This window comes from Vipera berus (assembly GCF_964194415.1).
Source record: "Vipera berus genome assembly, chromosome: 1".
NCBI lineage: Eukaryota > Metazoa > Chordata > Lepidosauria > Squamata > Viperidae > Vipera > Vipera berus.
The window spans coordinates 126,945,904-126,959,062 of record NC_138202.1 but is presented as its reverse complement, the minus strand read 5'-3'; the positions used below and the strand labels follow the sequence as shown (position 1 = coordinate 126,959,062).

The 13,159-nt window shown below is 40.0% G+C and overlaps 1 protein-coding gene across 1 annotated transcript in view; it reads left to right on the top strand.

Moving 5' to 3' along the window:
• CNTNAP5 (contactin associated protein family member 5) overlaps positions 1-11,423 on the top strand; it is a gene marked incomplete at both ends in the record, with an annotated part of 429,095 nt that extends 417,672 nt beyond the window's left edge. Inside the window, 3 exons of the mRNA XM_081335453.1 lie at positions 457-675; positions 9,380-9,451; positions 11,227-11,423. Coding sequence (XP_081191579.1) covers positions 457-675; positions 9,380-9,451; positions 11,227-11,423 — 488 coding nt within the window. The remainder of the gene's footprint in view (positions 1-456; positions 676-9,379; positions 9,452-11,226) is intronic.
• Between the last annotated feature and the right edge of the window lie 1,736 nt (positions 11,424-13,159).

Genomic DNA, 13,159 nt, shown 5'->3' with positions numbered 1-13,159 from the left:
AATCAAATAAATAAATAAATAAATAAATAAATAAAGTGTTCCCCCCTCAACATATTATATTACGTATATCTCAATATCAGTGTTTCTGAACATGTTATTTGTATTATATGCAGATTATCTCTGTTATGTTTGCAGCATCTCAAACCAAGTAAGCAAGTCATTTCACAGACTTGGAGTAAGCATGTTCCCTAAATCTTAGACCTAATTCCAGCTTTCCTTCTGTTGGAATTCATTAAAATAATTCTTGGATCATTCAGCTAGGTGGAGAAAAATAGGCAAATAACAATATAGCAAGTTTCCAGCCATGGATTGAAGATTGTATTACATGAATTGGTCAAAAAAAATAATAATTAAATGAATGGTTAAATAGGTGGAAATTAATGCCGGCTGTCCTTTAATGTTCTTATGGAATTACAATATAAATGAAAGAGCTCCAATTTGCTTTGTATTTTACAGATAGTCAGGGTCTGGATCTGGAGGTCTCCAAGGCAAATGCTTTTGGATTCATTGGATGCATGTCTTCTGTGCAGTATAACCATATAGCTCCACTGAAAGCTGCCTTAAGACATCCCAACCTATCACCAGTGACAGTCCTGGGCTTATTGTCTGAATCAAACTGCAGATCATTGGTTGAAGTAGATGCAAATACAGCAACTTCAATTTACTCTTCCTCAGGTATGTTCAGCACCTTGTACAGGTAACTTGTTTAGTAATATTTCTTACTCGATGCTTAGTTTAATAGTAGATGATGGAAATATGGTATATATAAAAATGGGACATACTTTTATTTTTATAGATTAATAAGTTGTTTTATTGAAGAGATTCTAGGCAATATGCAAATAAGATGCAATATGGTATCTTAATTATGCTGACTACATCATCCCCATTCACCTCCCTGTTTCTACAAATAATAATAATCAGAATAGAGCTGGAAGGGACCTTGGAGGTCTTCTAGTCCAACCTTCTGCTCAAGCAGGAGTCCCTATATCATTTCAGACAAGGGGCTGTCCAGTCTCTTCTTAAAAACCTCGAATGATGAAGCACCCACAAAGTCTGAAGGCAAGTTGTTCCACTGGTTAATTATCCTCACTGTTAGGAAGTTTCTCCTTAATTCCGGCTTTGCAGACCGGTGGCAGGTGGGAAGGGGATGGTTCCGGTGAGCAAATGCGCACACACGGAGCTCCACTGAACAGGCCATGGCCCATTATTAAGCTGTGGCCCAGGGGTTGGGGTCCCCTGGCCTACAAGAAACTGATCCATACAAGCCTGTTTCTGGTCTGTGTCTCATGATCTGACAGGTTCGGAGTAGTTATCTAGAAAGAGAGATTTTAAACATTTTTTTTTAAAAAAACTAATCACTTGGTATAATGAATTCGTTGCTTGAACTTTTATCACCTCAGATAATCAGGACATGCGTAGACTGGCAGAAGCTGTTGTGTTATGCTTGTCTCTTATCCTCTCTGGTTTTAAGGAGAGACACATTATACCCTGATGATGATCCAAGCAGTTCATTTCCCACTTGTAATAATTAAATACTCCCTTGGGCATCTTAAGTGTTTATGTTGGAAAGGAGAGGACATTGTAAAGCTAGGGTTAGTATTACTATAAGTTGGAAGTGCGTATACATACACATGCACATACCCAGGTGGCTATCAGATCATTTTTCACTAAAGGATATTGATTTCCCAGGCTTGGGACTAGTGTCGCTGTGGAAGTCTATCATATTTTTGTGTTTTTATTGGTTTGGCTGTTTTTGTCCACACTGCCTCCCCTTGTTTTATGTTTTGAACAGATTTTATTTTATTTATTATTTTATTTTTATTCTAAGCTGTCCTGAGTGAGTGGCCATAATACATTAAAATGAAATATTATTTAGTATAAATTATACTAAAATTTATTTTAGTATAAAAGAACAATATGTTCATCTCCCAGCCCCAAAATGCATTCTATATTATAAAACCTACTTCAGCTTAAAGAAGAGTGAATTATATAATCCAACAAACTCTTGTTGCTTCCAATAAACTGGAAGGATATGTCCTGAAAGGATTTTGTTTTTCTTTCCTATTTAATTACAATTTCAGCATTGTTGCCTTGTTTCGTTTGTTCTAAAACTGTTTGGATTCCTTCCAAATCTCCATTTCCTTTCATTCATTGTGTGTGAGATATTATGAAGAAAACACTAGAATCTGTTAACAAGAAATGGTAACAAATTATTATAAGCTCCTTGTGTTGGATGAGTTCCATGTGCTTTCTCTCTCTTTTGTAGTCACTAGATTGTCTTGTCATAGCTGTTTAAAGCAATTCTGACTAATGCAGATTGGCAGCACCTTAAGTGGTTTTTCCAGGAATGTGCTAAAAGATGTGGGTGAGCTCCTTCTCCATGCAAATCTATTCTTATTTGCTAGTGCTCTAGAGCAGGGGTGTCAAACTCAATTTCATTGAGGACTGCATCAGCATTGTAGTTGCCCTTCGGACGGCTGGCTGGGGGTAACCAGGGTGGGCACGGCCTACTAGGTGGACGTCGCTGGAGTGGGTGTGGCCTACTGGCTGGACATGGCCAGCTCTAAATCGTTCGTGTCAATGGTGCCTATGGGGGGCTGGGCAGGAGTAGGACAGATCTGAGGGTCTCTGGCAGTAGGGGGTGGGACTGGGGCAAGTGCCAAGGCCTGGTCCACTGGAGGAGCCTCACTGTTCCTCTCAGGCCATGTGAGGGGGGAGCTGGATGGTGCTGCAGGCTGCCTGGAGCCCTGGGCACAGAGGTCAAACACCCAACCTGGCCCTCGAGTACCCGCGGCACCAAGCCCAGCCCCACTTCCCCAAAGGGGTGCCCAGCTGCACTTACCTCCTCCTCAAGGCTGCTGCTGCTGTGCTTGCTCTCCTTAGCCAGGTTGCTCATGATGGGTATGAGGACAAAGTCAGAGGGAGGCCCACTCCCTCTCCATGGGAGGAGACCTGCTTTGTATCCAAAGCTTCCTTAGGATATACCAGGAGGAGGGGGCAAAGGGGTGGTGAAAGGGCAGCAGGGCAGGACTAAGGCAAGACTTCCCTCAGACCCTTCCTTCCTTCCTTCCTTCCTAAGAACAGAGTGGTGGGAAAATATTTGAGATGAGGGAGGGAGAAAAACAGGCAAGAAACTTAGCTGGGGAGGTGTCACACTTTGTGAGGAATGAAGAAATGCACCATTGCCTGGAAGTGGCCAGCACATGGCCCTTGCCTACTTCACATATCTGGCTTGGTGGGCTTTAGGGGAGGGGACACCATGAGCAACTTGGGAGTCGATGTTACCTGCGCAATGCCACCCAGCCCCCAGCCTACCTGGTTTCGGCAGGTAGTGAGGCACTATCCTCACAGTGCCGAGAGGCTGAACCAGACAGTGTGAATCTGAAGAGAAGCATGATGCCACCCAGCCCCCAGCTTGCCCGGTTTCGGCAGGCAGCGGGGCGCTCTCCTCATAGCGCTGAGAGGCTGAGCCGGGCAATGCGAAGCTTGCCAGCTTTGCACCTTGCTTCCTGCTGAAACCGGGCAGGCTGGGGTCTAGGCAGCATTGCACTTCTCATCAGATTCGTGCCACCCGGCTCATCTCTAGGCGCTGTGAGGAGACCGTCCCGCTGCCTGCCAAAATCGGGCAGGCTGGGGGCTAAGCGGTGTTGCACTTATTTTTGGATTCATGCCACTTGGATCAGCCTCTTGACACTGTGAGGAGAGTGCCCCGCTGCCTGCCGAAACCCCTCCCCCAGAGCCCATCAAGCCGAATATGTAAAGTAAACGAGGGCCATTTGCTGGCCACTTCCAGGCAATGGTGCATTTCTTCATTCCTCACAAAGGGTGACACTTCCCCAGGGGACAGCATTGATGTGGCAGGGGCCAGTCCCTCCCTGTCTCCAGATGGCCTTGTGGACCTAAGACTGAATGCTTTTCAGCATAGATGGCCACCACAAAATTGTACATTGGTTCCCGGGCGGCCTGGGCCAGGGCCAAGGCAGCAGGGGCCATTCCCTCACTGTTTCCAGAATGGCTTTGTGGGCCACATGAAACCACATTCCAGGCCCCATTTGGCCCACTGGAGTCTAGAGTAAATGTGAATAACTCTTGTCAATCAAGGGCCCATGAAATTTTTAATGACCTGCCAGGATATGAGATGTATAAACAAACAAATACAGTATAAATAAACAAGCCTAAAATTAGGCTACCTTGACTTTATTTTATCTCTGCCTTTCTCTCTCTCTCTCTCTCTTTGCTCTCTTTCTTTCTGTGTGTATAAGAGAGAAAGAGAGATAATTATACCAAATATTTGAAAGCAATTAATTCTTAACATTTTGTGTTGATTTCTTAGCTAACATACTTAGCTAACATTAATTTGTATTAATTGGGCAAATAAATACTATTTGTTGCCAAATGTTTATTTAACTGATGTGTTTCTTCTGAATGAACTTTATTAAAAGTCTGGCTTATTTTTCTATGGTCACTGGATTTGAAAGGCATTGTTTTCTTCTGTGGCTCAGAATCTTAGTTTTCATTCTGGGTAAGTTGCAATGAAACTGATAGACTCTCCCTAGAAAAGTCTGAGGCAGTTGCTAATCCACAAAAAGTTACAGTCATGGTTGAGAAGCTTTCCAGATCAATAGAGGTACCATGTGGAAAAATGCCAAAGATTGTGGAGAATCAGCAAAAATTGGGTGCTTCAACTTGCACTTTCCTTCAGTCCCACGCCTCCTTTGGATGCTCTGATTACATTTGGGGATATTTTGAAATGCATTACCATCATTATTTCTGTGTAATTCACTTGACTAATATGAGACAAGTTCCAGAGTGATGCGCCAAAGACACATGTATGGAAAAGTTAGAGGTTTTTTATTTAATTAATTAATTAATTGCAAAATACAACCAGATTTTTTGTTGTTGCTGCTGTTGGGGGGGGTAGTTGGGGGGGGTTGAGAGCGGGGAATCTCTGCAGTGGAAAATATGCACTGGTCAGCATTTCTCCATCTCCTGATTCTGCAGAGTGCAGGAGAGACTCAAAGTGGAATTTTCTGCCAATGAGTTTTCATCTATCAATCTGAAATGAATTCTGTTTACTACTTATGCCTCTGGGTAAAAAGATATCCAGTCTATTCATGCACACATCTCATTGCAAATACATAGTTTTCCTTCCATTTTTAATGTTACTTCCTCACTTAAAAAAAACACTTTCTAATACAAAATATAAAATTTAAATTCACCTCTACATTAAAAATAAATAAATAATCAAAAATAACCAGAAGGCAATAGTTCTTAATTCTAATATTGTTTTATTAATTTAAGAATATATAATCAGAGGCCTCAGGCTTTTCAGTGACTCCCAGGAACTTTATAAGAATTGCCATCAAGACTTCTGGTTTCCCACGCAACCACTATGGATGGCTGGGAGACTTGCTCTCTCTCTCTCCCCCGTCCAGTTTCGCATCGCTGGGGGGGCCCTGAAAAGGGCCGAAAGTTGCCCCAAAGAGGCGATCAACAAGGAGGGGTGCTCGCTGGATCCACAACTCTCCCGTTAGATCTTGGCGATCCCTCCAAACTGGCAGACGAAAGGACCGGCCATTATGGCTCATCCCTAGGCTGTGAACAGCCGAAGTCACATTTTCCACGAGGCAACTCTTAAAGCAGCGCGGAAGAGACTGGGTGAGATCTACCTCTTTTACACCCTTAATTACTTTCTGTACCTCCTTAAGCTGCTAAGCATTCTCCCCCCTGCGGTGAGGGAAGGGGAACTTTAGCCCTCCCTCCAGAAAGAGCGGCGACTAAATACCCAAGGGCATTTTAAACGTTGAAAAAGTAACTGAATCTCAATTGGAACTTTATTTCTTAAAGCATGTGGACTGAAATATTTTTTTTTTATTTCTTATTTTTCATTATTTACTTCTGTTGGAAATCTGGGTTTCTTCTTATGAAAAAGAAAAACTGAAAAGATTAAGATAACTTTGGGACTCAAAGGGAAACTTTAAAAAGGGCCTGACTGACTGCCCAGGGAAATAGATAAGATACATAACCTTGAGAGCTCTGAAACAACAGCTGTAAAAGGCTATGTGTTCCCTAACTTGAAAAAAAATTCTCTTTCTTGGTTGTTCTAAGTGTAAAGCCTTTAGTTTAAAATATCAATATGGAACAAGGCCAGGAACAAAATTTCTTTATAGATGAAGATCAATAAGCTCTCGCTATGTTGAAAACATTAATTCAAACTCTTACCACTACCAATGAAATACTAAGAGGCCATGTGAAGGAACAAGAAGACAGCCCAGATATGAAACCCCAAACTTTGACCAAAACTAAAGAACTAGCTATACAAAATACAATAGAAAAAATGAAACTTTCAAATACTATGACAGAAGAATCTACAATTCAACAAATATTGATATTTGAAAATCCAGAAAAGATATTGACAACTTGGAAAAAGGAAAAGGTTTCTTATACAACGTAGAAGGAACTAGAGGATCTAGAAAAAGAACAGTTGGATGAGAAGACAAAAAATTCAGAACAACCATGTCGATATGGAAGAATAAAGAGATGACCAACTAGACCTACAAGTCCTCCCAAAAAAATGGTGACCAGAGGTTTTTGCCAACATTAATTAATATACATGATATTACAAGGAGATTGGTTTGATCACCCAAAAACAAGGACATGGAAGATGATTTGGCAAAGGAAAAAAGCCAGAATAAGACTCAAGAAGAATGGAGTTTTGACCATCTTATTGAAATCTAAAACAGAATGTACTTAAATAGATAAGATGAGCATGTTGAACACAAGACATTGTTATGAACTGAGATAAAGAAAAATTTTTGGTCATTAAAATTTAGTAGTATAAATACTAGTAGCTAATTTGAATATTGATTTGTGCATAAAAGTATACTAGTAGCTAATTTGAATATTGATTTGTGCATAAAAGTCATGTAAAGGTGAATATAGGGACGCGGTGGCTCAGTGGGTTAGGACGCTGAGCTTGTCAATCAGAAGGTCGGCAGTTTGGCGGGTCGAATCCCGAGTGCCGCGTAGCAGAGTGAGCGCCTGTTACTCGTCCCAGCTTCTGCAAACCTAGCAGTTCGAAAGCACGTAAAAAGGCAAGTAGAAAAATAGGGACCACTACGGTGGGAAGGTAACAGCGTTCCGTGCGCCTTTGGCGTCTAGTCATGCCGGCCACATGACCACGGAGACGTCCTCGGACAAGCGCTGGCTCTTTGGCTTTGAAACGGAGATGAGCACCGGCCCCTAGAGTCGGAAACGACTAGCACGCATGTGCGGGGGAACCTTTACCTTTACCTTAAAGGTGAATAATGTAGATAAGCTAAAAACTTATTGTTGAAAGTAATAAATAGGTCTATATGGACCGTTAAAAATGAAAATTATCAGTTTAAGCAAGAGATAGCAGATACAAAGAGGAAGAGAGGAAGTATTAAATACTGAAATAAAAAAGCAATTTTGATTACTACTTAAAAAAACAAAACTGAAAATTAGCAAAAAGGAAGGATATCATATTATATCCTTAATTTGATGACATAGAGCAGACATGTCAAACACAAGGCCCGGGGGCCAGATCCGGCCCACGAAGTAGTTTCATGTGGCCTGCGAAGCCATCCTGGAAACAGTGAGGGAACGGCCCACATTGCCTTGGCCCTGGCCCAGAGACCCTCCTTCTGCCAGAGACCCTCAAATCTGTCCCACTCCTGCCCAGGCCCCCATAGGCACCCTTGATGTGAACGATGTAGAACTGGCCACGCCCACCCAGTAGGCCATATGCAATCTAGCCACGCCCACCCTGGCCATACCCACCTGGCCCCCTGAGGGCAACCACAATGCTGATGTGGCCCTCAATGAAATTGACTTTGACACCTCTGACATAGAGGGTGAGAAGTTAAATAGACGGGATGTGTATTTTGAGTATTAGATTTTGTGAGGAATGGTGATAGATGAATTGGGAGTATATTAAAAATTTTGGGAATAATAAATATCAAATTTTAAATCTAAATGTTAGTGGAAATTAACATTGAAAAAATTTATTAGGTCATTGATTGTCTAAAAGATTGTATGTTAAAACAACTAGAATATGTGTAAACTAAAAACTATGGATATATGTAAGAAAGTTATTTTTTATGCGGTTGATAGGATAAAACTTGTCTTTAATTTCACAGACAGTACATATGAAGGGGAAAAAAGAGGAAATGTTTATGGTAGCAATCTGAAATCTGTACTAATGATATTTGTATGTAATTGAATTACTACTACCCAACCACCATGCTGCTTTTCAAATATGTAAATGTAATATTAGAAAAATTTGGGAAAAAAAGAATTGCCATCAGCTGTAGTTTCCTATGTGATAGAAAACAAAAAATAAAAAGAGAACAAGCAACTAAAATTTTATTTTACTTACATTTAACTATAATCACATCAACTCAGTGGTTTTATTTAGTTTTAAATAAAATTAAATTTATGCAAGCCATATGTAATAGTATGTAACAGTATGTTCAGATCAAAGATTCAAACTTGTATACAAGTAGGTAAGCATGGTTTAGTTAAAACAAGCTTTGGTTGTTCTTGTGACATACTGGCTGACATCTGTCCAAACTATCCTTACTGACAGCAGGGAATAATAAATGGGTAATAGTTATAACTAAGGGTAGTATCCTCTATAACTTACTAAAAGCATGAAAGCTTTGATTGATCAAAGCCATGATGGGCAGAGAATGTCAATATCTATCAGCCCAGCTGGAGATCATCAGCTTATAGAAGAGTATAACTTGGTATATAAGACAGGTAAATAAGAGAGAGAGAGAGGGAGAGAGAGAGAGAAAGAAAAGAAAGAAAGAAAGAAAGAAAGAAAGAAAGAAAGAAAGAAAGAAAGAAAGAAAGAAAGAAAGAAGCATGTGTTGTGTTTCTTTATTGTTTAATATATGGATGGATATGTTTATAGATATCTGGAGGCTGTACTCACTATCATTCATACCTTCCTCATATCCCAACTGGAATAGTTCAATGCAGTCTATCTGGAGCCACCCCTGAAAAGCATTCAGAACCGTCAGCTGGTGCAAAATGCAGTAGTACAGGCAGTTGGGGGTGCCTGTTGTTTAGCATATGTGACACTTCAGTTCTGTGAGCTCCATTGGTTGCCAGTTGGATTCCAGGTACAATTCAAAATTAGTACATATATGGCTGAAGAGAAGTTGTATTAATTTTCTGTCAGGATCAGAGTGAATGAAATAAAATGAAATTTATTTTATTATCTTGGCTGCATCCACATGTTTTTGGAGGATGGCCTCTGGGATGTCTCTCAAGTATGAGTTTCAGCCAGAAAAAAAGATTAGCACCTTAGTGGTATAAGCATTACCTTGGTTTTCCTTATGAATTACAGATCCATTTGGGAAGGCTGATGATAAAGAACCACTCAGCAATGCTGTCAGAAGCGATTCAGCCTTCATTGGAGGTAAGTTGAGCAAATCATGTTTTTGTTTTTGTTTTCAATCAAGAGCCGTGGTGGTGCAGTGGTTAGAATGCAGTATTGCAGATTAACTCTGCCATCTGCCAGCAGTTCAATCCTGACTGGTTCAAGGTTGGCTCAACCATCCATTCTTCCAAGGTCAATAAAAAGAGGACCCAGATTGCTGGAGGCAATATGCAAACCACTTAGAGAGGATTGTAAAGCACTATATTGTCTCAGTCCTATTGCTATTCCAATGCAGCTTGCAGGGTTGGGACTTTTGCCTTAGTGATTCTTCAACCCTCATTTTCTTTTAGGTGGGTATAACTGCTAAAATAACTTTCTCTTACATTTCTCAATTGTCCAATATTTCTGATTTGAAGTTGTATGTAGGCATGGTAGAGGGAAAATAATATTTCTAATTTTTATAGTATTTTTTTCTTTTGTTTGTTGCTATTTTAATCCTGCTGAAAGCCATGGAGAATGCAATTACATGTGCCACTCCTAGTGATTTCTTTATCCATCCACAATTTATCTCTAGTAACATCAGAAACATGAGCATGGAAAAGCAAAATATTATTGGCAAGATCTGTCCTTTTTATTATCTTAGTTTGCTTATCCTGAGGAGGAATTCCGAACATGGAAAATTAATTGTAACTAATTGCCAACTAATGTAGTTTTCCTGTAACTGTTTGTATTGCTAATGTGGCCAGAGCCTTAGAAGATAGCTAGTTCGGTTTTGTGTTCTGCAGCATAGTTCCAAAAAGCATTTTGAAAGATGAACGCAATTTTCTGATTTTATTTGTGGTCACTCATCTTCCTTGTCTCATTGCACAGCTCAGTGAAGTAGTTTCAAAGTTTATGACCCATTGGACTTCACAATTAAATAACATGAATTAGAGTACCAAAGAGAAAGTAATTGAATTAATACTACATCCATTAGGGATTGACCATCCCAATACAATTGAATGAATATCCAATTTTGGCCAGATTGTCTTGAGACCATGAATGTTTTAACTCCCCTCAATAATAATTACGATAATTGAGAATTCTTACCAATGTATAACTTCTATTTGTAGGCAAATTGGTACTTAGATGTCATGGAAACTTGGTAACAAAATATATTCATTTAGGCTTCACTTGGGAGGAGAGGATTGTCTATTCCCAACATCATGTGACCAAATTTCCATAATGGTTCTCCTCTCTTTCCTCCTGCATGAGTACCACCCTTACCTCTAGATGTCTACTGTAGACCTCAAAATCTCAAAAGTATATTTAAAAACAGTATGAGGGACTGCAGAATAGCTTACCATTTTCCTAACCAATATTCACTAATGAAATAGCAGTGAAATCTTGCATAATAATAATTTGTGCATGAACAATGTTTGCTGGAGTAATTCAACATGAAATATAGTACAGCCAGGTTTGGCTGGTTCTCTGCTGAGATCCATAAGAAGCTGAGGTTTACTATAACAAGCTTCTAGGATTATAGACAAAATTCACTTTAAATGTAATGTAATCAGAATAGAGCTGGAAGACACCTTGGAGGTCTTCTAGTCCAGCCCCCTACTCAAGCGGTAATCTCTATAATCGTTTCAGACAAGTGGCCATCAGTCTCTTCTTTAAAAACCTGAGTATAACACACTTGTATGACTATAGACAAAATTCACTTCAATAGCAACAGTGAACTTAACAACAAAATGAAATCTATTCTGCTGAATAGGCCACTTGCCTCACTCTCACTTTCTCTTTCTGTTTATATTTTGTGTTTTGCATCTCAGGTGTTATTGCAGTTGTGATCTTCATCATCATTTGCATTGTGGCCATTATGAGCAGAGTCCTCTATCAGCACAAACAGGCTCATCGGAACAGCCAGACAAAGGAAAAAGAGTACCCAGAACACCTTGACCGTTCTTTTAAGACTGAGGTTGACTTACAGAACCCAGTGAGCGAGTGCAAACGAGAATACTTTATCTAAAAGACTCCCTTGTTACACTTTGGCATTTCCATGATGATGATGGTAGTGGTGATGGTGATGGTGTTTTTAATCCATCTGTTACTTTGGAATTTCCCCACTCTTTGGAAAGAACTAATAGACACTGAAGATATAGGCAGAACTGCACTGTTCTCCATCCAAGGTCACCATAGATAACACCTAACTGCTCAAGCAAACATGTATTCTAACTTTGTTTGTCATTACATGCATGGTTAACTATTTAGTTTCTGGATTTCTGAAATGTTGCTTTCTGGACCATTTCATGTTGGACCTGAGTGATATATACTAGAGGCAAAGTGTGCAAGTTAATTATTTAGCATTACAGCAGCTATTGCAACAAGGTAGTGTGAAAGAATAAGATAGAATTATCTCACTAAAATGTATTTAAGATGAGCCAAATCCTTTGTTCTGCAAATTGGCATAATTATATTTTGTGTCTGTGGTGCTCTGCTGAATTTGCAAACTAAGGATCTGGAACAGCTTTTTTTTTAATTTTATGTTCCTTTTGATCATTTCTTTTCCTTCAAGCTGAAACATTTGTCCAACACAAGGTCAGAGTTTGCCAAACCATATTACTTTCTGAATGGGCAGCAGGCTGGAGAGAGCTGAGACCAATGTGATAAATCTGTCAAATGCTTGCCCTCCTTGCATAACCCCTTTAGATTCTGGGTCAATTTGGCTCAAGAATCACCTGGCACTCAAGGTGGGCTTCTGAAGACTGTGAGACACAGCCTAGCTTTTGTAAGAGGCATGCCTCAATCACTCATGTCCTCCAGGATAGAAGATCTTACAAGCCTTCAATAGAGTTGGCTTAAAGATGGAGAAGACAGAAACATTTCCATTGGGCTTGAGGATCCAGCGATGCCTCTGGCTTTCCAAAATAATTTGTAAGTGTTCTTCATCTGAGGGCCACTCAGGTTTTTTTCTTGGAAGGAATATTTATGACTGGGCCAGAGGAGCCCTGTGCTCAGGGTTTCAGCAAATCCAGAGAGGCCCAAGCCTGCCCAATTAATGCTTATCCCCTTTGGCCTCTGAGCATCACCATTCCCATTAGTTTCTTGGGGAATGGCAACTTTCTCCTCCTTGTTGAGCCTCTCTGCTGTCCCTCTTGGGCAAAATCCAAAGGGCCTTGAAAGGGGACTTAAGCAGTGCTCCTCTGTACCACCTTCAATGTAGGTGTGACTCGGGATGTGCAACCTGCCTGTGGGCCCTTCATGAAGCCACATTTAAATAGGCCTTAAGGGACTTCAGGGACACAGAAGACCAGCCCCTCTTTCAATTGTCTGAAATGGCATAGGGTTTCTTGGCTGAACAGGGGGTTGGACTAGAAGATCTCCAAGGTCCCTTCCAACTCTATTATTATTATTATTATTATTATTATTATTATTATTATTATTATTATTATTATTATTATTATTATTATTATTATTATTATTATTATTATTATTATTATTTCTGGAGAGTAGCTAAAATCACCACCACCACCCGAAAACCCACATGTAAATTTTCACTTTTTTTTCTTTCCCTGTTAATTTTGATGTGGAACTTTTTGATTTGAAAATTGTCCTCCTCTTTCCCTCCCTCCCTCCCTCCCTTTATTTTTAGTGTAGCATCTTAAATGAGGAGAGTTCTTCAAATATGATATACAGTCTAGGGAAACAGTTCCATCACATTTCTGATGAAGTTTATAGCTGAATAAAATCAACATTTTTCCCCCA